General features: G+C 44.1%; 1 protein-coding gene across 3 annotated transcripts in view; it reads left to right on the top strand.

Moving 5' to 3' along the window:
* Positions 1-23338, top strand: part of PHF20 (PHD finger protein 20) — a 1063788-nt gene that overhangs the window by 988398 nt on the left and 52052 nt on the right. For all 3 annotated transcript variants that reach the window (XM_085619024.1, XM_085619022.1, XM_085619023.1), the window contains one exon: positions 6304-6499. In XM_085619024.1, the coding sequence (XP_085475150.1) occupies positions 6304-6499 (196 nt within the window). The remainder of the gene's footprint in view (positions 1-6303; positions 6500-23338) is intronic.

Genomic DNA, 23338 nt, shown 5'->3' with positions numbered 1-23338 from the left:
CGTGCAGCACCATCGGTGGAGACGGCGACAGGAGTGCGCACGGTGACTGAGTAGTCTGGCCTGCGGGCGGAGCTGAGACTGCAATGACTGAGTAGGCTGCGCTGGTGCTGCTGTGGCCGGCAGCCTTAAGGAGGCGGGGAGGTGCAGTTCCAGGGTCCACCAGTGAACCGCTTTGCCTCCTCTCCGGACGAGGAGTGCATCAGTAGATGCGAGGGGTGCATGCCGGTGGTAGGTGAGTGGGTACACTGTAAAGGGATTCCCCCCTGGCCCGCCCGTAGAGCTGCACATGAGGCCCGGCTGAACCCGGTGAGTGCCTGCCTGACAGAGGGTGGGGGCTGCCCCTGTGTTGCTACACGCCCATGCTTACCATGAAGGTGTGACTGCGGATGGAGGCAGAGGTTAGCCGCTCCGCAGGGGTCCCCTGGCTCTTGCAGATGCTCCTCGTTAGCCCTGGATGGAAACTTGGCCTGCATCCATACTGGCACTGGTGGACTACAGTAGTTGAAGCGTGGCTTTTCCCTGGGCATATCTTTGCACAGAGGATCTGCATCTACTGGAGGGCGGCGGCGCTGGCGGCCCTGGGAGCCCCCTGTGTTGATACCAGAGCGGCCCACACTGTGCAGTTGTGGAGAAGAAGTGCAGCGCCTTTATGGTCCGCGATCTTCGCAGGGACCTTCCCTCCCCCACTGGGCTTCCTGGTCTGCATGCCCTGCCTTTTGAACCGCCTGAGCTGATACATAGCCTCTAACTTGGAGACCCTTTGGCGCATCATGGTCTTGGGCCGCCCCTTACGGTTACGCTGTTTCCCCCGCCCACCCCGACTCCCCCGGGTGTGCCCCATGAGGCCTTTCGGCCTGGGGTAACATAGCAGAAGCACCCCACGAGGTGAAGGGCAATAGGTGAAGCTGCGCAGTTGGTGCCTCAATGCAGGTGCTGGTCCCTTGGCCTCGCTGGCGTTTGGGCCACCGGCTGGGATTAGACCGGACTGCCTACAAGGAAAAAACGTAATCTTGTCCCTCTGATCTGGCGCTGAGGGGTTAGTGTCGGTAACTGTGCTGACCTCTATTGCTGCTAGCGCCACTGGACACCACACCGGACACGTCAGGCCAAAACCGATTCACCATGGGGAAAAACTACAGCAAACACGCAAAACAACAATTTGACAGCAGGCGCAGCACCAGGCTAGGGGAACCCTGCACGCATTCTGAAATATCACCGGAACGCTCTAGCGGTCCGCTGAAACACATTGTAGACATTAAGGATATTCTTGTTGAGGTCAGCTCCAGTCTTAAGACTAATGACGCTGAGTTAGATCGCTTACTAACAGCCTGGAACAGGTCAAGCAGAGAGTAGACAAACATGACTACTGCATTGACCAACTGGAGCAACAGGTATCTAACATGGACGACATGCAGGCTGAGGGAAGGGAGCAAGTGCTAAAAATGGGCAAGGTTCTGGAGTTCACCAGAGCCAAAAATGAGGACCTTGAAGCGCGATCCCTCCACAGTAATCGTATAATCACAGTTACATCTGATTCTGGCACTTGCACTGGACTGCGGAAGCTTGGACTTACATCCATGGGCGCACTATTCCCCAACAACGCCTATATTTCCTCACAGGACGCCCTCCAGGCCAGCGCTACTACCTTTCTTGTTACCTTCACATATTTTCAAGTGCGCACAGCCATCCGCACGCTATTTGTGGAGTTCCCCGATGCCCCTCCGATATTCCATGTGCCGGAGATGTTTCTTACAACTATCTTGCACTGTAGACTTATCACGAGACTGTACGCTGACATGCAACTCACTGCTCCAGTGCACATACTTAACAGTAAGACAGCATGGGACACAGACACACAATGGCAATACTGCTGTTCGCAGCCACACTTATTATCCCCAAACTACCATCTTCGACTTACACACTTCAAATTTCTACACCGACTTTATCATACCCCTGTGGGAAAGCTCAAAATGGGAGTTGGGTGAGACTCCAAATGTGGCAGGTGCTCTGCCCCTGACTTCTTACACCTCTCCTGGACATGCCCGGGTGTCTCAACATACTGGGAAGAGATTTTTGCTCGATTGGGTGACATACTAGGGCTCTCCCCTAGTGGCACTATTAGGATTTGTGCAAGCGATGCCTCCGTATTGGTGCAAACTGGCTGCGCTTCTGTTACTGCTAGCCAAACGTAGGGATGAGATGGGGACTACGCCGATGAGATGGGGACGCCGCGCTTTGCCCCAGGTGGCAGACTGGCTTAAAGATGCCGCCTTATTGGTGGGAACAGCTTGCGGCTTACTGAGGACTCATGCCTGTGCAATCAAGACTGAAAGATATATGGTCCTACTCGAGGAATATTTGCGTAGTCCGATGCTTGCTGAGCCAGTGGATAGCAGGATGTCGAAATAATTTAACCATATTGAGCTACTGAATTATTAGCCCCTTGGACTACCGAAAGGGCCATACTATGGGGATGATATGTCCCCCACATGCAAAGATGCATGCCCTAATCAGTGGTGCCAGACTCAATTTAAGCGCCTGTACTTGTAAACATGCTGATGCTGACTGTTATTTATTGTATTTTTCTATTCTTGATCTTCATCTAATGCATTTCTCCTGACAGTGGTTCAGACCAGTAGGATGACATCATAATTATTGGATTTATAGTGTGACATTACATGAATTTTGGACGCGCAGTGTATAAAGTACTGTAATACTTGCTGTTTGATCTATGTACTGTAAGATTGTGAAGGAAGTCAATACATTTACTAAATAAAAAAAGGGGGGGGGGCTTGCCACAGTTAATTGTAGGCACCACTAGAAAACAGCAGACCACCTGGCATTGTTCTGCCATTCCCACTATCGGCTAAAGGAAGGCTAGTGCAGGTTCTCACGAACAGCTCCATCGCCTTGTGCTACTGCCGCAAGAAGAGGGGAGTGAGGTCCTAGGTTCTGTGCTAAAGGACACTTTGCTTCTGGAGTCAGTTGGAGCGTCAGGTCATCAGTGACGCCTGGGGCTATACAAATGGGGAGGATGCATCTTGAGGTGGCGTTGGGCATCTTGTGACTTTGGGGAGAACCCTGGCTGGATTTTTTTCACCTCTGTCGAGTATGTGTAGTGTAAAATTTACAGCACGATGGAGTTCACAAAAACACTCTCTAGAAGGCGCATTCAGACTAAAGCAGAGCACAGTACTTCGGTACGCCCTTTTTTTGCCTTTGACTCTCCTGCCCAGAGTTCTGAAGATCAGGAATGACCAGACCCAAGTAATCCTAGTGGCTGGAGATTTGGCCAGGAGAGTATGGTACCTGGAACTTTTGGGCATGAACATCTGTCCTCCAATCTGTCTACTGCTTTGGGATGGTCTTCTGTCACAACAGTATGGCTGGGTTCTCCACCCGGACCAGAAGAATCTACTCCTCCGTGCATGGAGATTGAGCAATGACAGGTGACTGCGTTTAATCCACCGCCTGTGTAGATGTCATTCTCACGGCCAGGAGTGCATCTACAAAGTCCATTTACACCGGGCACTAGGAAAGATGTGTGGCATGATGTGGAGTCTGCAAAACAGATCCTTTGGGAAAAAAAACTGTTGTATGTTTTATTGTTTATTTTGTCTTTGGCTAAACAAGGTCTTGCAGTGGGCACCAGTAAGGTTCTTTGTCGATCCTTTTGCCCGTTTTGCATTTGCCCATCCAACTATCCTTATTCAAGTCACCTATTGTGATGCGGTTCATTAAATGTTTGATGTAACTTTCCTCCCAAACGGTTTGTGATAACACAGTGGGATCTTAATTGGATACTGAATTTTCTCTTTTGTACCCCCTTTGAGGCAAGGGGGCGCTGATTTTTGCTTCTCCTGACTCAAATCTTTCTTCCTTATTATGATTGTCAGCTCATCGCATAAGTGAACTCCAGGCTATCTCTATACAATCACCCTACCACATGTTTCCCTTGGACAAACTGGTGCTATGGACCAGGGTGGCCTTTTTGCAAAGTCGGGACACCTTAACATGTTTCGCACTGTATCACCCTCCCAACATTATTTTCTCCACCTTAGTCCTCGAATTAGAAGGAAAGGTTCCATAGGCTGGCCCGCAAAAGGGGCCTTAAGGTTTTACATTGATCACACCAAAGACCATTGGATGGACGGAACAGCTTTTTCTGGGGTGCTCGGGGGCAAAGGTAGGGCTTTGCAGAAAAGGACTTAGTCAAGATGGATAATCCTTTGCATTAATATCTGCTATACACTAGTCATCAAGCAGAACTTGGCAGCACTGTGGGCTCATCCTTCCAAACCAAGGCTTCTACCACTGTGTTGGCATAAGCAAAGTAGATTTTCTACTCTAGTGGCAGCTTTTCAGCGTGCACGGTCGCAACATGCCGCCCACAAATCACACTAGTGAATGCAAATTTGCATTCGACAACTCAATGTTGGCGAGACGCCTCCAAGAAAAAACTCCGCAATGCAGCGGTTGGCATAGTTTTGCCGGAACTCCTCGTTCCAAGCCGAACACAGAGTTGGCAAAACTCTGCATACTCTGCTGAGAGAGGGGAATTATTTGCCCACCCCTATTAAATATACATGTTTATAAAGTTGTAGAATACTTAGAATCTCAGAAATGGGCTCAATGAATCTGTCCAGCTAGGCAATTCTTCTTGCCATAAAAAGCACATAGGTGGCCAACCTCCACTGTAGGTATGCAAACCTAGTCACCCCTAAAGAGGAGTCAGATGTATTAATCTTTCCTTAGCATAAATGAAGTGTTGCCCTTAGATAATCGTCTTTTATTTCAGTTATTACCAAGGACAGGCTACATTTTCCTATTTCAGGAAGAGTATAGCGTATAAACCATACTATCTAAGGTGGTGGGAGGGGAGCATTCCTAGGTAGGTATTGATTGAGTGGAGTCTGCTCCACCGTGGTTAGCAGCCACCTGGGAGTGTCAGCAACCCTCCTTGGACAATATTAGCATTTTAAATAAAATTCTTAAAAAATAGCAGGAATTTCGCATAATTGTGATGTGTTTTTCATTGGATTACTTGGATGGAAAGTTGCAAGAAGGATAACAGTGTGAATTTTTGTTTGTTATAAAGCTCTGTCGTTTTGCGGCTCCAAGGAATGTATTATAGTGAATGACTGGCTTTAAGGTCACAATGATGATCACATAAAAAGGACGTCATCACAATATAAATCATTTGTTAGTGGAATCCTACTGATTTGAGGAATTATGTATTTTTATTTGATAGTAATCTATGAAATTCTGATTGCCGGGATTTGATGAATCATGTTTGCGAGGAAATTATTTTCTATCATGGTTATCTCCTGGAAAAATAGAAAGTTCTCTAGAAGAGAGGGTCCTTTTTCTGTAAATTCACAAATATTTTCTGGATCCATGTGAGATAAATGTCTAATATGCTGAGGAAAATGTACTTGCAACAGCAGTCTGTCAGTTGGTTCACCTGTGTAATACTGCAGCTTCCTCACACAATGCCAATGAACAGCTATAGCACTAGCATTCTATATTCATAGCAAAATGAGACACTTCTGAATGCAGTGCTGTTTGAGTAAGATTTGTAGAATTGAAATAAGTCCTAAGAAGGAAACTGTTGGAGGGCAAAGGAATTGGCGGTGACAGGGGGTTTAGGTCGCTATCTACCTAGGTGATTCCTAGCTAGCACTAGTGAGAAGCATAATTACGGTTTCAGCCGCAAATCACTACAACCTCTTTACAGAACAGCTGCCAGTGGACATTACAGGATTCTAATAAAGTACTGGAATGTTCACCTAGCTCGCAGAATGTGCCTTCACTAGCAGACAACTTTAGAAATATTCAGTGACCTGTGAAGGAGACAGAATATGTACATGAATATGTTTCTTGTCTCTGTTGCGTGAATGTCCTGGAATAAAAAGCCCACAAATATATTTTCCATTTGTTTGTATTATATATGTAAATTGTTTGAAACTGTGAAAATTGTGCAGTCCATGACTGCTTCCACTCTTTTTTAAAACAGAAACTTAATTTTCTGTCTAATTTGCATAACTTAAGATGTTTTAACTAAGCTGGGATCGTCATTTATATATTATACACAGCAACATTTGTTATAGACTATATATGTTTTATCATTTGTTAATAGTTAACATACAATAAAAATGTACATACACACACGAGGCAATCAGAATGTAGCATTTTTGGTCATGTGCAGCTGTCTGATTTACAATGCACTATGTTAGACTTAAAATGGATTATCGTAACAAGTCAGTAATTTTTATTGTAGACCTTTCAATGTTTCGCCTTTAGGTCAGAGATCTGGCTTGAAATATTGGTATGACAAAGAGTGGTTGAAGAATGGACACTTGCATGGATTATCATTTTTGGAGGAAAACTATTCCCATCAAAACGCCAAGAAAATTATAGCCACTCACCAGCTTCTTGGTGATGTGCATCGTGTAATAGAATTACTGCACGGACTCCAATTAAAGATGAGCGTTTTACAGTAAGTGCTTTTCATTCACTTGTGTTCTAGTTGAAAGAAACTATGAATTTGAAAACAGTGCCTAGTTTAAAAAGCCTTGCAAAAAAAGTTCAACTTATTTGTTGTCTATTTATACCACATTGCGTAGAGCTAGGTGTTGTACAGGGTAATATGAAAAACGGGGTGTTGGCATTTAAAGCAGTCTCTTTACTTTTTTGCCTCTATCTGTGTGTTAACAGCTTGATAAAGGTCTTTTCTCAGGGGCAGGATTATCACCTCTTCGAAGGCACTACTGCAGGTCTCACTCTTAGACAAAAATCTAGAACTTTAACTATGGAGACAATCATTTCTGATTCGAAATTTAAACCATCATACATCGCTCATAAAATCATCTCTTTTCATACGGCAAATAGGATTGCTTGAAAGTTAAATATTGATGGAACTCCTTCACTAGCCGAGACCACGGCAACGTTTGAGATACTAGAACCTGAGTCTACTTCTCCAGGCTTCTTGGAAACTACCATGGCCATTTTCCTTAGGCTGTAGTTTATAAAACCCACAGAGAGCAGGTAGCAGAAACACATACAAAGTACAAGAATCAGATCTGTTAGCCATCCTCTTGATTCATTAGGTTCATTGACTAGAAGGAGATGCTTCACCTGCGCATCCGCGTCAGTGTCACATTCAGAAAAATAAGCAGATGCATGAATTCGCTGGGAAGAAAGGTGTTGCAACCATTCGCTACTTCCTTCTGTACTGCAAATGTAGTAATCCTCCATTTTTCAGTTAATTAACTTGTATAACACAAGAAAAAGAGTATACTTTAGGGAGGTGGTAGAAGAGGGTCACCAGAGACGAAGCAAAACTTGTTGCTTCTAGCTTTTGACATGTTCTCTTTTTTTATACAGGCCTTCTGACTTATTGCCTTGACTCTGCAGGCACAATAAGAAACACATTGATTATCTTATTATGGTATTCTGTCTGTGGTAGTGACACAAATGAGATTTTGAGAATAAAAAGGAAGGAAGAGGCTTTGAAATATGTTAAAGAGTAACAGAATAATATCTCCCGAAGGTGTGTCTACTGGGCTACAAAAGAGTCACAATTGGTTCCAAAGCCATTCTACATCAGTAAATCATGTGAACTTTAAAGAAAAAAGTGCATTTAACTTTATTTAGCATGAGTATGAGAATACAGTAAGGCAAGTGGAATATGGTCAGTGATGGAAAAGTGAACACACTATTCAAGATTGAGGCAAACGGCCCAAAAGTGTTCCAAACAAAAACAGCAATATACTGCTGCAGGGTGTTTAGGGCACAAAATGTCTATTTAAACTGGTTTGTTTCAAAATCTGTCGTTTAGCAGCATACCAACAGTGTTTTGGCTAGTGGTTGTTTGTAGGTCATCACCAGGACGTCATGGACACAGCAAGAGCACAGCTGATTCTGGAAATCATTAAAGATTTACTATTATATTTGAACACATTTGCTGCCAAATTACAAGGATTCAGCAGGTGATAAGGAGCCATTTATGTGGTCTTTTCTGGCCTACTCTGTAAGGAGGATTTATCTAAAAATTACATTTAAAATTAAATTGTAAAAATTTAAAATTAGGTGAGGAAACCGAGAAAAAGCCAGTGGGGGGTAAAATACAACGCCACTCAGTGTCCACTTAGGTAGGAATGAATCAAGAGCCAAAAACTAGTAGGCAAGGTTTCATTGGTGAAATTCAGTGAGATAAAAAGTTAAGGCGCAATCTTCAGTATAGTGATTACATGGAATAGCAAAAATAGGAACCAAAAAGTGAATAAGCGGTATCGCTATGTAACAATCCGTGATCTGAAAAATGATGACAAGTGATTCAAACTCAAGACCATTCGCAGTATGACAAAAAAAAGAAAGTTTCAAGGAGGTAAGTGTACCTGAATATAGAGCCTGCTATGTTGCCAGACACAGCTACCCTGAATGATGCAGTAGAATTCCAAACCATTTGCGAATGGCTCTTTACAGTGGCACAAGTGTGTCAAAAAAGGACTCAATTCACGAAGGAACTATAAAAGTAATGTATCAGGGGGCTAATTGAACTAAAAGCAATATATAAATTATTTGCAAAGAAGTGGGTAAAAACCCAATGTACGAATAAAAATTTGAATTAATAAAATGGGAAAAAAGACTGAATAATGTGCTTTATCTTAAGGAGTGTCAGTACTTCAAGCACAGTACGGATGGACAACATCTTATTATCCATCTTGCCGGGAAAAAGAGCCTCAAAAATGCAAATGATTACTAGATACTGTGTAGAATGATGTTGCACTTCTAGCATTCCAGGGAGGGCGGTGCCACTCTACCTTGTGGATGACTGGTTCAGGATGTTCAAACACTATTCAAGAGGACAATCAAGAATACTCTAAAATACCAGCGAAACAAGATTTTGTCCTACTTCGCATTCAAGACAAATGTTCAGAACCATAATTGAGGCCACTGTTGGGCCTAAAAGCTCTAAATTAATGGAGTAAAAAGAAAAATATGACATTAGTGATGCAAGAGAGATTTTTCCAAAATTACACTAAGTATATTGAATGCACACCATAGATAAACTAGTTTTCATACTCTTATTATTCAGTGGCAAAGTAGATTTCTCCACCTCACGATTGGGGAGAAACAGTTGCATACAGAACCCTGCCACTTGGCCCAGAGCCACAGCAATAACCTAACACTGTTTTTCCAGACAAAACACAATCACAGGATCACTCCAATTTCACCATCACACAGCATCTCTTTTCATATCCCTTCAGTGGAGTTAAGTTGCAAGGCTACCGAAAAAGTGCCTCACACTTGGAGTCCATAACCTTCAACAAAAAAGCCCAGAACTTAGAGCTCTGCCCACCCATTCACCTCAAGAAAATGTTTAAAAGTGGCTGCTTTTGAATTGGACGTCCCTGACAAGACACCACAAAAACAGCCATCTATGAATGGGAAAACGCTGTAAACTATATGACATGCAAAGCTCGTCGACACTATAAAAAAAAAAGTGACCCCACTGAAGCTGCCGAACCTGCCTTTATGGAATTGAAATGTGTGATGCTGTGTAACCTGTGTGTCAGCGCTCATCTCAAGATCCGCAGCACCATCATAAAAAAGCACTGAAAGTGAATATTGTACCAGAAAATTGTAGGAATGATAAATATATGTTCGAGGAATGTGTGCTGTAGATGTACATGCTTTGCATACTCCTACCATCTACTGTTGGGTCCGGATGTTTGCAAGTTGTTTTTCTTCGAAGAAGTCTTTCCCAGTCACGAGGTTAGGTGACCTCCTTTCGGTAATAGTGCACATGGGCATCAACGTCATTGTTAGATTGTTTTCTTTCCGCCATTGGGTTTGTATGTGTATTGCTGCACTCCGGTTTGAAACTGCCCTTTGGGTTCCCCTCGGTGCACAATCCACTGTGCCTCAATGGTATGGTTATCATACACATTTCCCTCTCTCCGTGTATCGATTTGATCGAGAAAGTTACCATCTTCGGTCGAAAACCTCATGGGCAGCCTTCGGGCATAGCCGCATCAGTCCAGCCGTCTGCTGATGGAACGGACTCAGTTTCAATTCTGTCCTTGGTGCCACTCAAAGTACCCTCACACCGATCTACACCAAGTCTGCAACTTGTGCCTCTCACCAGAGCACAAGGATTGAACATTGTGAGGCTTGTCGGTCGTTTTGATTGGGGAAAAGAAACCTTCGGGATCTTCGGGCTCGACAACGAGAAATGCAGCACCAAAGCACTCAACATACTCCGGATATCTTCGCAGAAGAATCTGAACAGTAAGAGGCGACGGCTGCGGAAGAAGAATGGGGCCGTTTCGGTCCTAGAATCGGATTCCAACTTGGAAATCAAATTGGAGTCCGACGTTCCAGCGGGACAGGGTGCCATGAGTACTAAAGCCCCCTTACCACATAAACTCTCTTCCACTCAACATAAGGCTCCGGTACCACCTCTGCCTTCAGGCCTTGGTCGGCACCGAGATGATGTTCCTGAAGCCCCACCCTCTGGCCCGGCACCAAAATAAATAGTCAAGCCTTCTGGCTTGGGATTGAGTCACGACAAATCATCTTCGGATCTGAAATATTCAACTCCAAAAGACAAATCTGATTCGGAGCAAAATCTTCCGCTTCAAAGGATAAAAGGGACAAGTCCGGTTCAGCCCTGAAAACATTGGAGCCAAAATCAAAACAAGATCTCCAAGATCCCCAGGAACCGATCTTGGATGTCATGAAGGATAGATTAGACCCGAAACAGTAAAGGCTATACATCAACCCAGATACTGGACACATTTTAGCTAAAACTCCTTCAAAAAGAAAAGTTAGCTCAGACGACACTGGGTATAAGATTCCTCTTTAGAAGAAGGACATTGCTACAAGTCCTATTCACCATACTTTGCCATCTTCTCCACCATCTTCACCATAACGTATCTGATCAAGAGCTGAGTTCAAGAGCAGCAGCTTATCATGGAGTTACACTGCCCAAAGAGGCTTTGGATGACGACTTTTTATTTGAGACACTAGGATCTTCACATAGGATAATTCAGAGTCTCCTTTAAGCTGAAAGGCATGATGAGGCATGCAGATGAGATTTTTAAAGACCCTGTTTGTGCCTGTATTTTAACACCTAGGGTTGACGGGAAATGCAAACCATCACCGTCTGATCCTGTTTTTATTAGAGGACAGCTACCCTTAGACTCACTGGTAGTTTCTAATTCTTGTAAAAGAGCAAACTCACAGACCTCTGGAGATCCACCTCCCCCAGATAAAGTGTCTAAATTAATTGACACCTCCGGTAAGAGTGGCTGCTCAAGCCGCTAACCACTGGTGTATTGCCAACACGCAGGGCCTGCTAGCTAGGTATGACAGCGCACACTGGGTCGAGATGGAAGGCCTGCTTCAATACCACCCAGGAGAGCACAAGAAAAAGACACGAGCTAGTCCTACAAGGAAAACATGTATCTAATTCTTCTATTAAATGTGCTCTAGATCCTGCTGACACTACAGCGAGAGACGTCAACACCAGCATTCTTTTACATCCACATACCTCACTTAGGATTTCAGGTTTTAAACCAGAGGTCCAGCAATCTATTTTAAATACCCCCTTTGACAAGAAACATCTTTTCGGACCTCAAGTTGATGAGGCTTTAGAAAAGATGAAAAAAGACACAGATGTGGTGAAATCCGTGGGAGCACTTCAGTCTCCGTCAAGCAGAGGCTACTTTCGCCACTCATTTTATAGGGGAGGGTCCAAAACTACATCCTCAAGCCCCAACGCTTCCTCATATAAGCCCAACACACAACCCTCTTCCTATATAGGCTTTTACAGAGGAGGGTACAGAGGAAACAATTTCAAAGGTAGGGGTAAGAGCAGGCCACTACATAACTTCCCTTCCCTCAATTAGCAGTGACTTGCCTATACTCCACCACCCCTCGATCATTAAACACCTGTCGGAGAAGACTTAAAACAATTTCTCCCCCTTTGGAAATCCCTAACATCAGACAAATGGATGCCAGACATCTGATATGGTTCTTGCCCGGAGTTCTCCAGCAATCCTTCCAATATTCCACCTCGCACTCACAAACTCTCATCCGAGCACTTGCTGCTTCTCAAACAAGAGCTACAAGCTCTTTTAGCAAAATGAGCCATAGAACCAGTTCCGCTACAGTATAAAGGTTCAGGGGTTACTCTCTCTACTTTCTAATCTAAGGATGTGAAATCTGTACATACTATCAGAACATTTCCACATGGTCACGCTTCAACAAATACTTCCACTTCTACATCAAGGCGATTTTATGTCCACACTGAACTTAAGACGCATACTTTCACATTCCGTTTAACCTAGCACATTGCAAATATCTCTGAAAACACTATCGGTTTAAAGTACTCCCATTCAGAGTAACTACTGCTCCCAGCTTATTCACAAAATGTCTAGCAGTAGTGGCAGCACATCTCGGAAGACAACAGATTTATGTCTTCTCATACCTACACTGGCTCATCAAAGCCAACACACACCAAAAGTGTTTACAACACACTCAGACTACATTAGACCTACTCTACCAATTGGGTTGTACGGTCAGTGCACAAAAGTCTCATTTTCAGTCTTCACATATGCAGTCCTATCTGGGAGCGACTCTAAACACTTGCACACTAGCTCTAGCCTCTCCCAATGCAGTCAGAATTGAAATATTCAAACTGTTACTACAGTTTCAGACCAACCAGTACTTAGCAGTCAGGACTTTCATTCAACTGTTAGGAATGATGGCTTCATGCATTGCATTGCAATAGTGCCTTATGCAAGGTTACACATGCCCCCCTACAAGAATGATTAGCACGTCAGTGGAATCAGTCTCAGGGTCAATTAACAGATCTAGTGTTGGTAGACAGCCGCAGCACCCATCGCTCTCTGCAGTGGTGGAACACACAAAACTTATCAAAAGGGCAGCTCTTCATGGACCCTGTTCTACATATCGTGCTAACAGCAGACACATCTCTCACAGATTGGGGGGCCCATCTCCACAATTTGACAATTCAGGTACTATGGGACAACAAGCACAAAAGTCTTCACAGCAGCGATTTAGAGCTTCTAGCTGTGTATCTAGCACTGAAAGCTTGTCAGTATCACCTCATAGGGAAAGTTGTCTTAGTCCGCACGGACAATGTGACAGCTATGTACAAAAACAGGGGTGGCACTCTCTGCAACTGTCACGCCTCTCTCGGACCATTTGGTGTTGGGCAATCTATCACAGAATTAATCTTCTGGCAGAGCACCTCCCAGGAGTGAACAAATCCCCAAATTGCCGACCTCAGCAGGATGCTGCAACAAATCCACGAGTGGGAACTTCATCCCCAAGTTCTCCTTCCATACTTTCAACAGTGGGGATTTCCACAAATAGATCTATTCGCCACAGTGGACAACTCAAATGCCCAAACTTCGCCTCCAGGTTCCCACACCCTCTATCCAAAGGCAATGCCCTATGGATGAGTTGGTCATGGATATTTGTCTACACTTTTCTGCCTTCATCTCTCCTTCCATTTATGGTTTGGAAGCTCAGGCAAACATCCTGCACACTGATGTTAGTGGCTCCCACATGGGCCCGTCAACCGTGGTTCACCGCACTCTTGGAACTATCAGTGGTTCCACATCTAAAGCTGCATCTCAATTCCACACTTCTCACTCAGACACCCAAACCCCAAGGAGCTCAATCTAGCGATTTGGCTCCTGAAGTCATAGTTTGGATACTTAAATTTGCCACCAGATTGCATGACTATTCTTAAGGAAGCAAGAAAGCCCACCACCAGAGCATGTTATGCAGCAAAATGGAAAAGATGTTTTGTATATTATAACAACAACAATCATGTTCCGCTAGATGCCTCTATCCAAAATATTATTTGTTACCTTTTGCATCTACAGCGTACTGGTCTAGCCTACACATCCATTCAATTGCACCTTGCGGCAGTAGCTGCATATTTGCAAACAGACAACATTTATCTTTGTTTAAGGTTCCAGTAATTAAAGCCTTTATGGAGGGCCTTGAAAGAGTAATACCACCCAGGGTACCTCCTGCACTAGTTTGGAATCTGAATATTGTGCTTACAAGACTCATGGATCCACCTTTTAAGCCATTACACAATTGTCCATTATAGTTTCTTTCATGGAAGGTTGCCTTGCTCGTTTCTATCACTTTATTAAGTAGAGTTGGTGAGCTGCAAGCTTTGACCCTAGAAGAACCCTTCTTTCAGCTTCATAAAGAGGAAGTAGTGCTTCGCGCCGACCCAAAATTCCTTCCAAAAGTGGTTTCTGCTTTTTATATTATCCAATCCAATCCAAAAAGCTTTATTCGACAGTTAAGTCATAAAAGCACACTACATAAGAAAAGGTATTTCATAATACACTAGACAAATAAATATGCAAAAAATGTACAACATTATTAAATATTCACATTAACTGTCTTAGCAAGTGTTAAAAACGTTTCTGTGGATTAAAAATCAAAAGAATAAAATTGATAATATTATTACAGTGCATAAGGGTGAATATGGCACTGTACTGTATGATTCTTTCGATGGCCTTGCATTTTGCCAGAATGCCAGACTTAAATATATTACAAATGGGTAATAGCCAGCATCATATTTACAGTCGCCAGGATGACTATTTTCAGGACTTTCTTTAGATTGCAGAAATTAGCCGAGATCTATTAGCCCATGACCAGCTAAAAAACTTTGCAATAGTAATACACAGTGATGTTTCTGTACATAAAATTCTTGGTGCATCGGCACACTTTCTGAAACCCAGAGACTTACAAATTGGCTTAAGCCACACGTGACGCAGAGCTGCATGTGCTGGGCAAGCAAACAATACGTGGGCCACGGTCTCCTGCTGGACCAAACACAAGGGGCACTTGTTATTGCCAGATGAGGCCCATTTTGCAGTAAATGATCTTATTGGCAATGTGTCCACCCTAAATTGAAAATTCAGCTTCCTGTCGTGCGGCTTGGTTATTAAATCCCAATATTGCTCTAGAATTGGCCGGATTTTAACTTCCCAAAAACTTCCCGTGAGCGTGGAAGTATCGCTATTTCGATGGGTATTGAAGATCACCATTTCCCAGTACTTATCTTTCAAAAGCTCTTTTGGTGGGAAAGACGCATTCAAGGGGTCATCCCACAGCATGGCCATACCCATCCTAACTAATAGGGTTCTTATCTCCTGTAGCCATCTGATTTTATGATAGCAATCTGCCCGGATTAGATCATTAGGCCAGAAGCATAAGGTGCTAGTTCTGGCGTGCACCAAATTCTTCATCAGTAAAGTGGCGGGCGTAGTCTTGCAATGTCGACCAAAGCCTTTTTGCCTAGAGCTAACTGCAATGGACACACTGGTGTGCTTTGCGGGAGGCCTGTAATTCTGCGTAAGAACCTGTTTTCTGCAGTGGCTAGCTGGGATAGGTTCTCAAAACCCCAGAGCTCCGCCCCGTATAGAGCTGAGCTCACAACTTTCATACCATAAATCTGGAGTACGGGGCTGATTGGCTTTGTAAGAGAGGTTTTAAATTTCGTGTGTAGAGCCCTCGATAATTGCCTATGCTTTAAAATAGCCATATCGAGTAGGCAATTCCACCTCAGGTCATTTTGTAGGGTAACCCCCAGATAAGTAAAAGCCCTGACTTGTTCCAAAGGGCGGTTATTCATGCATATGCTACCTCTAAAAGATTTTTGTTGATTAAAGGCCATACCTAGCACCACTGTCCGCCAGTATATTAGTGTAAACCGAAAAACCTGGTCAATGGTACTAATGTGGGCCCGAAAGCCTGCCTGCAGTGGTGAAAGGATGTCCTACTCATCAATCAAAGCTTGGACTTTGTTCAAGACTAACCGGCCCATGATCTTTTGCAGGGAATCTATAAGGTTTATAGGCCTATAATTTCCAGGGTGGGATTTGTCCCCTTTTTTGTGTACCGGGATAATCTCGACCCCTTTCCAGGAGTCAGGCACTGGGTCACCTTTGGCAATGGCATTAGCCAATAACTTAATATACCATCACCATTTCGGTTTATCATACAGAAAAATGTCAGCCGGGATACCATCTATGCCTGGTGCTCTTCCCCCTGTTACAGCTCTCTGGGCAATATTCGCATCAGCCAGGGTAGAGGCCTAATCTTGATAGAAAGTGTGCAAAGGCACAACAGGGAACCCCCTCTTAATCACTACAAGCATATTGAGGTGTGAAGTGGTTGACCCATCGATCTTGGGCTACATGATTTTGTGGTGGGTCTGGCTGTTCTCCCCCCCCCCCCCCCCCCCGCCCCAATCCCATTTTACAATGTTCCAAAACTGCTTAGAATTGCCACTACCACATACCAATCTCGGGTCCTGCCATCTGCTTTCGTCCCATTGCCTCTTGGCCTTTTCCTGGGGCTTCCTGTAGTTACTTCTGGCCATCCTTACTTTATCTGGTACCCCTGACTCAATACCCAGTATTCTTCGAGCCAGCCTATAATCCTCGTTAAATGATAAACTTAGTTCCGTCCTTACAATGTTCTTAGCAGCAAACTGCTTTAATAAATATGATCTTAGATGGGTAAAAAATGTGTTATGTGTATCCGTGATTATCTTGATGAACTCAGGGTGATCAAGGATAGCCTCTAGGTCAGCTATGGTAAGATCAATGTTCCTATTAATGGTATCTAAAAGATCGGGGTTCTCAGCAAGCTTAGCCCATTTTAGTCACCGCATGTCGTTGGTGGGGATCAAATCAAAAGTGAGTAATTCAGGAGTGGGCTGGGCCGCTGTGCTCTGTACTTGAAAATCTAAGGTTGAACATAAAGGATTATGATCACACTCTAGGCAATCCCTCACGATCATGTCCCCTAAAGAGTGCCATAACTTTAGGTTGGGTAATAGGTAATCTATACGACTAGCGCTATGGCCATTGTCAAAAGTATTAGCCCCATGCCTGTCAGATGGTGTCCGCCCGTTAGCTGCCCTCAACCCTTTTTCAAGGCAAAGTGCCTTGATTTGAATTGCTGCATCCGTCGATTTTTTTTATGGGCGCTAGTTCCAATTTTGGGATACCCCACAGAGTATCTTCCTCGCCTATGAGATCTTGATCCTCATTGTCAAGAGGCTCAAAGGTCAAGTTGAAGTCTCCAGCCACCAACACTGGGGAGTCCCAGGAATGCATATCCAGAAGATCGTCGAGGGCTGCTATAACCTCCGACTTCTTCCCCCACTATGAACCCTTGCATAAACATTATAAATGTCTATGCTACATTGTGAGCATAATCTCATCCGTATTGCGAGGACATCATTACTCTGGGTCAAAAGTAACTGGATTTTACAGTTAGTCTCTTGTCGCACCCAGATAGTGAGGCCCCCTGCTGGTCGACCTTTGCCCCCCTTCATTGGCAGGGTTGTGGTAATTCAGGTAACCCACTCGATAGAGAAGGTCCACCAGCCATGTCTCCAGGAAAAGACAGATATCAAACTGGTCAATAAATATTTACCAATCAGGGGACGTGGCCTTAGTGCCCAAACCTGCTATGTTCCATGACAATACAGCTAGTAAGTCCACAGGAAATTCCCCCCGACACCCCCGTTGGTAGATAGTATTGAGCTGTCCCGTCCTATTGACGGAACAGCATCAAGGGTCTGTCTTGGTTCTGTAAATGCTAAATTTAGCATTTCGGAGGCTTCACACTTGCTGGGAAATGGTTGTGTTAGATTCACCATAAGATCACCAGCGAGTGGAAGTAACCTTGAATCTACCTCCCTTAGTGGTGACATACTGAGGGACGGAACCAACTCTGGGGGATTACATTTGAATCTGATTTTAGAGCGGGTGAGATGTTGTGTGCGAATGTCAAAGATTACAAGGTTTTCCACTAGATGTTGACGAGTGAGTGTCAAAGCAACATAGTCAGATGTGTCATTGGGGCATGAGTGTCTTTCAGCTGTGATTATATCATCCCTTATCAATGACCGACAGCCCCCTACCATTACAAATCCACTGGGTACATTTGTTCTTGAGCGATCCTTCATCTTCTCTGTAGGATGCACTTCAAAGTTTGGGGACATTAATCATGTACACCTTATTTGATATCCTTAACATGTTACTCCCTCTTTCTACCACTCTGGCCAATGTTTCTATTGACGTTGGTATAAGAGATTGGGGCAGTAGCCTTGGCAAGTGCCAACATGGGTCTGGGGGTAGGCATTCAATTGCCTTTCCTCCCAAGGTGCAATTGATTTTACTAGAAATATCCGTATTTAGGGGCCTGGAAGAGCCACTTGTGCTTGAACTTTGGAATGTCTTTGCCACACTTTGTACCATTGGACAGTTACTAGCACCCATAGCTGTTTGTGATGGTGACTTTTGACTCAGATGATGTCCCATCGACAAATTGATTAAATCCACAGCCAAATGCACCTTGCTTGTGGTATCACTAAGTATACTAACTGACACTTTAAAGGCTCTGATTTCATTCATCAATGTTACCAGCTTGCTAGACTCTATTTGATGAACAGGATCATCTATGGGTCTTTCCAGATGTATTTTGTTAACAGCCCCTGTTATCTTTACTGGTTCCGCTTCGGTCACCCATAGCTATCAGAGATGCTACTCACTAAATTTCCCGTGCCCGTGATGCTTCCCTCAGTCCCATTATTTGAGGAAATTGCTGGCAGATCAATTTGTCCAGCCAGGATTGAGAATCTGTTACTACATGAGAAAGTAGCGAGAGCTTCGTGATTGTCTGGCTGGCATTCAGGGGGTCCCTCTGCCATTATAGATTTCTCTGGTACATTCTGGGGATCTGGCATTAGCGGCCTTTTAGCTGAATTTGTAAACATGTCGGGTACCTTCCCTTTGGGTGGTTGACTACTCGGGATCTGTTGCATGTTGTCCCTGGGTGCTTGATCGGGGTGTGTGGAATCTAATAAACCCTCACATTCGGATAGTAAACTGTCTATCCTATCCATAAAACCACCCTCAGTATCATTGTGACCAGGACTTTTCCTTTTTCCCCTTTTTTACTTTCCTCTTTTTTGCATCTCCCAAACCTCCTTCACATAATTTTCTTTTCACCATACTGGCTGGTCCTAACAGATTGAAATGCAATATTATACGTTTAGGTGCACCGTTTGATCAACATTGGCTTGGTTCGATTTCCAAGCCCCAATGTACATAAACACTTCAGATACACCTCCCACTTAGCTTCAGTTAAAAACAAATATATATATCCTTGTTTTGCGTAGAGTGCTACTGTTTTATAGTCACCTGCTCATGTGTCCCAATCGTCCCATGTCAAAGGGATTGCCAAGCCCTGCCTCCTCCGGGCGCAGACGGGCCCGGGCTTTGCCCCGGCACGTCCGCGCGCGTCCCGCGCTGGGTTTTATAGCGCCTCCGGGTGCTCTCTGATGACAAACGCAGCTCCTGCCGCTAACACCGCTGGGCCTTGAAGTGCTGCAGACTGGACACAGGCAGGGCCTGAAAACGGGTCCCGTGCTGGGGGAGCCCACGCTGGGTTTTATAGCACCTCCAGGCGCTTGCTGATGACAAACGCGGATCCTGCCGCTAACACCGCTGGGCCTTGAAGTGCTGCAGACTGGACACAGGCTGGGGCTGAAAGCGGGGTCCAATCAGTTGAGTTATCTGTGTTCTTCCTTCAACCTGGTTCAGTAGCAGTAAGAGCTCTTCAAGCACTTGATGTCAGAAGAGCGTTGTTGTACTATATTGAAAGGACAAAAGATTTTTGTAAAACAATACAACTGTTTGTTGCATTTGCTACACCTCACAAAGGCAATCCTATCTCTAAATCTTGTATTTCTAGAAGGATTGTTAAATGCATTCTAACTTGAAATGCTAAAGCTAAAAGAACTTTATCCCTCCTAGAGCACATTCCACTTGTAAAATAGGAGCATCTATGGCCCTTTTAGGTAACATTCCTATAGCTGACATTTGTAAGGCAGCAACATGATCCACACCACACACATTCACCAAGCACTATTGTGTGGATGTGTTAGCACGTCAACAAGCCAATGTAGGGCAAGCAGTGCTAAAGACACTTTTTCAAACCACTGCAACACCTACCGGTTAGCCACCACTTTGGGAGAATACTGCTATATAGTCTATGCAAAGCATGTGTATCTACAACACATGTGCATCAAACGGATTGTTACTTACCCAGTAAACATCTGTTCTTGGCATGTAGAGCTGTAGATTCATATGTGCCCTCCCTGGGCTCCTGTAGTTTTTGCAGATCTCATTATTTACATTACATACACATGGACATCTCTGTTTTACACTTACTCTATTCTCACCCTCTTGCGGGAAAACAATCGAACAGTGAAGTCGATGCCCATGCGCACTATTAACGAAAGGAGGAGTCACATCACCTTGTGACTGAAAAAGACGACTTCGAAGAAAAACAACTTGCAAACATCCGGACCCAACGCTAGATGGCAGGAGTATGCAAAGCATGTAAATCTACAGCTCTACATGCCAAGAACTGATGCTTACTGGGTAAGTGCCATAATCCTTTACAAATATAATTAACTTCCATTACAGAAACAAATTATGAAATACACTTTCCTCTGTTTAATGTTCACCGAAAGGCTGTCATTCCAAAATGGTTGAACCTTGTGCTGTTTGAGGCTATGTTGAAATGAAGACATGGTTATAAGAAGCATGCTGTGGGTCAGGGACCCTTCTTGCAGTACTTTAACATGCATATTTATATCAGAAGGGCACTTTTGCAACTAAACCATTGTTCACCCAAAGGCTGTTTGCTGTTCCATCATGGCCAAACCTTGTGCTGTGTAAAGCCATGTCATAATGAGGCTATGTTTGTATAAACATCCTAAGGTCTGGTGTTAGCCAAAACCTGTTGATTTTACTAAAATTACATGTATAAAATACTTACTTTAAGGCCACCTCTTTTCATCCATTGGTTTGTTGTGTCGTTCACATTTCGATTCCACCCACTACATACAGCATGGGGCAATGGTCTAGCCTACTAACAGCCTCTGGCTAACTTCACACACCCCACCCACAAGGTGGGTCAGTTCAGTGCCAGTTTGTTCTTGATTCAATATTACTTTAGTGTTACCTTTGTTTGTATAAACGGATGTGATAGCAGGACGCTTGGCACACAGGGCACATTTCAACTTTATCTGTTCTCGTCTCACGCCAGTGCGGTTGTAAATTCCATTTGATGTGTCCTGTTTATGTGACTGCTGCTTTTTTACACAATATCAGCAGCTCACACGAACTCTATGTATAACCTCATGAGGGTGCTCTATCTTTGCAACCCAGTATGTCTATCATTCTTTCTTTCCTCTCTCTTTGTTTCTTCCTTTCTTTCTTTGTTTCTTTCCTTATTTCTCACCTTCCTCTTTGTCTTCCCTTTCCTTCTTGCCTTCCTCTTTCTTTCCTGCTTTCCTTCCTCATTTCTTGTCGTCCAATTTCCTTTTGTTCTTTCTTTCTTTTGTTCTTTCCTTTTCTTTTGTTCTTTTATACGTTTTTTCTTTCTTTTGTTTTTCTCTCCTTCTTTCCCAAAGGCAAAAGGCTGCCTTTAGTGCCAGACCTATTGCCGTTTTTAAGTCTGTTAGTCAGGCCTTTTTGATTTTACTAAAATTATGTTTATAACATAGGGCCTGATTTAGATCTCCCGTCCGCCAAAATATAAATCCCATAGATTTAATGGAATTTATATTTCGGCGGATGGGATATCTGTCACCATTATGACAGAATAACCTGTCTGCCGAGGCCTAAATCAGGCCCATAGTTAGTCACAGGGGTTTTCACCCCGATTCCCTCTATTAGTCCTTGTTTGTGTCATTCACATTTTTCTTCCACCCACTCCAGCATGCATCAAGGGACAATTTTTCAGCCCTCTTTGACCATTGGCTGACTTCACTATGAGTTGCGCTGCTGCCCTTTCTCAATGAGCACATTCACAGACAAAGTAGTTCCCTTCAGTACCAGGGATTATTATAGCAATGTGTGCTCTTTTGAGACCAAAACAAAAACTTTGCCTTTAGCCACTGTTTTTTTTATCTATTGAGGGCCTGGCAGCTTCTCGAACAATAGTTTTGCAAAAACCATGACAAAACCAGAATTGTCGAAAGGTTGGTGGCCAACACCAGAACTGTTGGCTTTGAGAGTGTTTGTTTTCTAAGTAGATGAGGGCCCAGCAGCGTCCCCAACGAAAAACTACCAATAATCAAAACACAACATGGGAAGCAATGCCAAAGACAAAAGACTGATGGCAAATGACAGACCTATTGGTTTTGCCAGTTCTTGTTTTACTAACCGCTATACAAAAAGCATCAAAACAAACTGCTTATTTCAAGTATTATTTAAAGTACATATACTTGTTAAACTGTCTGCTTTTTCAATAAAATAGTTTCACTTTCATTCTTCATGAAGGATTTTTCCGATAGATACCTACAGATTCCTCATCCTTTGAATATCCCAAGCACTAGACTGGATCTGGAAACATTTCCATAGCTCTTCCATGTCAGTATGTGGTTCAAACTCTGTATCGATGCCAGAAGGACGTCATCATGATGTCACCTGAGCCATAAAGCAATCATCCTGGCATGCTGACGTCTGTTCCCTTTTTTCCGTGCTGATCTGGAACTCGCTCTTTGACGTTTCTATCTGGAGTTTGTTCAGCTTTACCAAATTTCTCAGAGGTGGAGTGCTAAAATGTCTCCTCCCAGAAGTCCAGCTTTCAAGCCTTGCAAGATCCTGATATCATTCACAGTCGTTCTCTGCGATCGTCGTTCCATTCCAAGCCTTAGGATGTCACAGGCCATCTGCGCCTGAGACCTAGCTCTGTGGTGAAGCCTGCGCCTGAGCTGTCTCTGTGTCTTCCTGAGTTTCCGTTAGCCAGGAGCGACCCCCACCCAACTAACTGAATTTTATGAGGTAATCAACCTCATCTTGGGGCGGACCGACCCCTCTGGAGCATCCTTGGGCCCCACAAGTCTGGGAGGGGCCCCTACTGGTCTTCTGCCGGTAGGTTTGCCCTCAATGCCAGTCGGGCCCTAGGGATCCATTGATGGATCTGGAGCAGCGCTGGTTGAGCAACTGCAGCCTTCCCTGGCACCCACTCCAAGTGCCGGCGCCACCCCATCATCCTTTTCAACTCCGATACGGATAGAAAGTGCGTCGTCTGGCGCCCACTCAGGTGCCTACTGGGGGCAGACTCCCCATATCAAAGCCAGCGCCTTATTACTATGACCGGCCTGGATTGGTTGATGAGTGGTAGGGGTCTGCGGACCCTTATGGGTATCGAACAGAAAATGCTGAGGACACAT

Source organism: Triturus cristatus, chromosome 7 (assembly GCF_964204655.1).
Source record: "Triturus cristatus chromosome 7, aTriCri1.1, whole genome shotgun sequence".
NCBI lineage: Eukaryota > Metazoa > Chordata > Amphibia > Caudata > Salamandridae > Triturus > Triturus cristatus.
The sequence above is the reverse complement of the archived record's forward strand: the minus strand, read 5'-3'. Positions and strand labels throughout refer to the sequence as shown.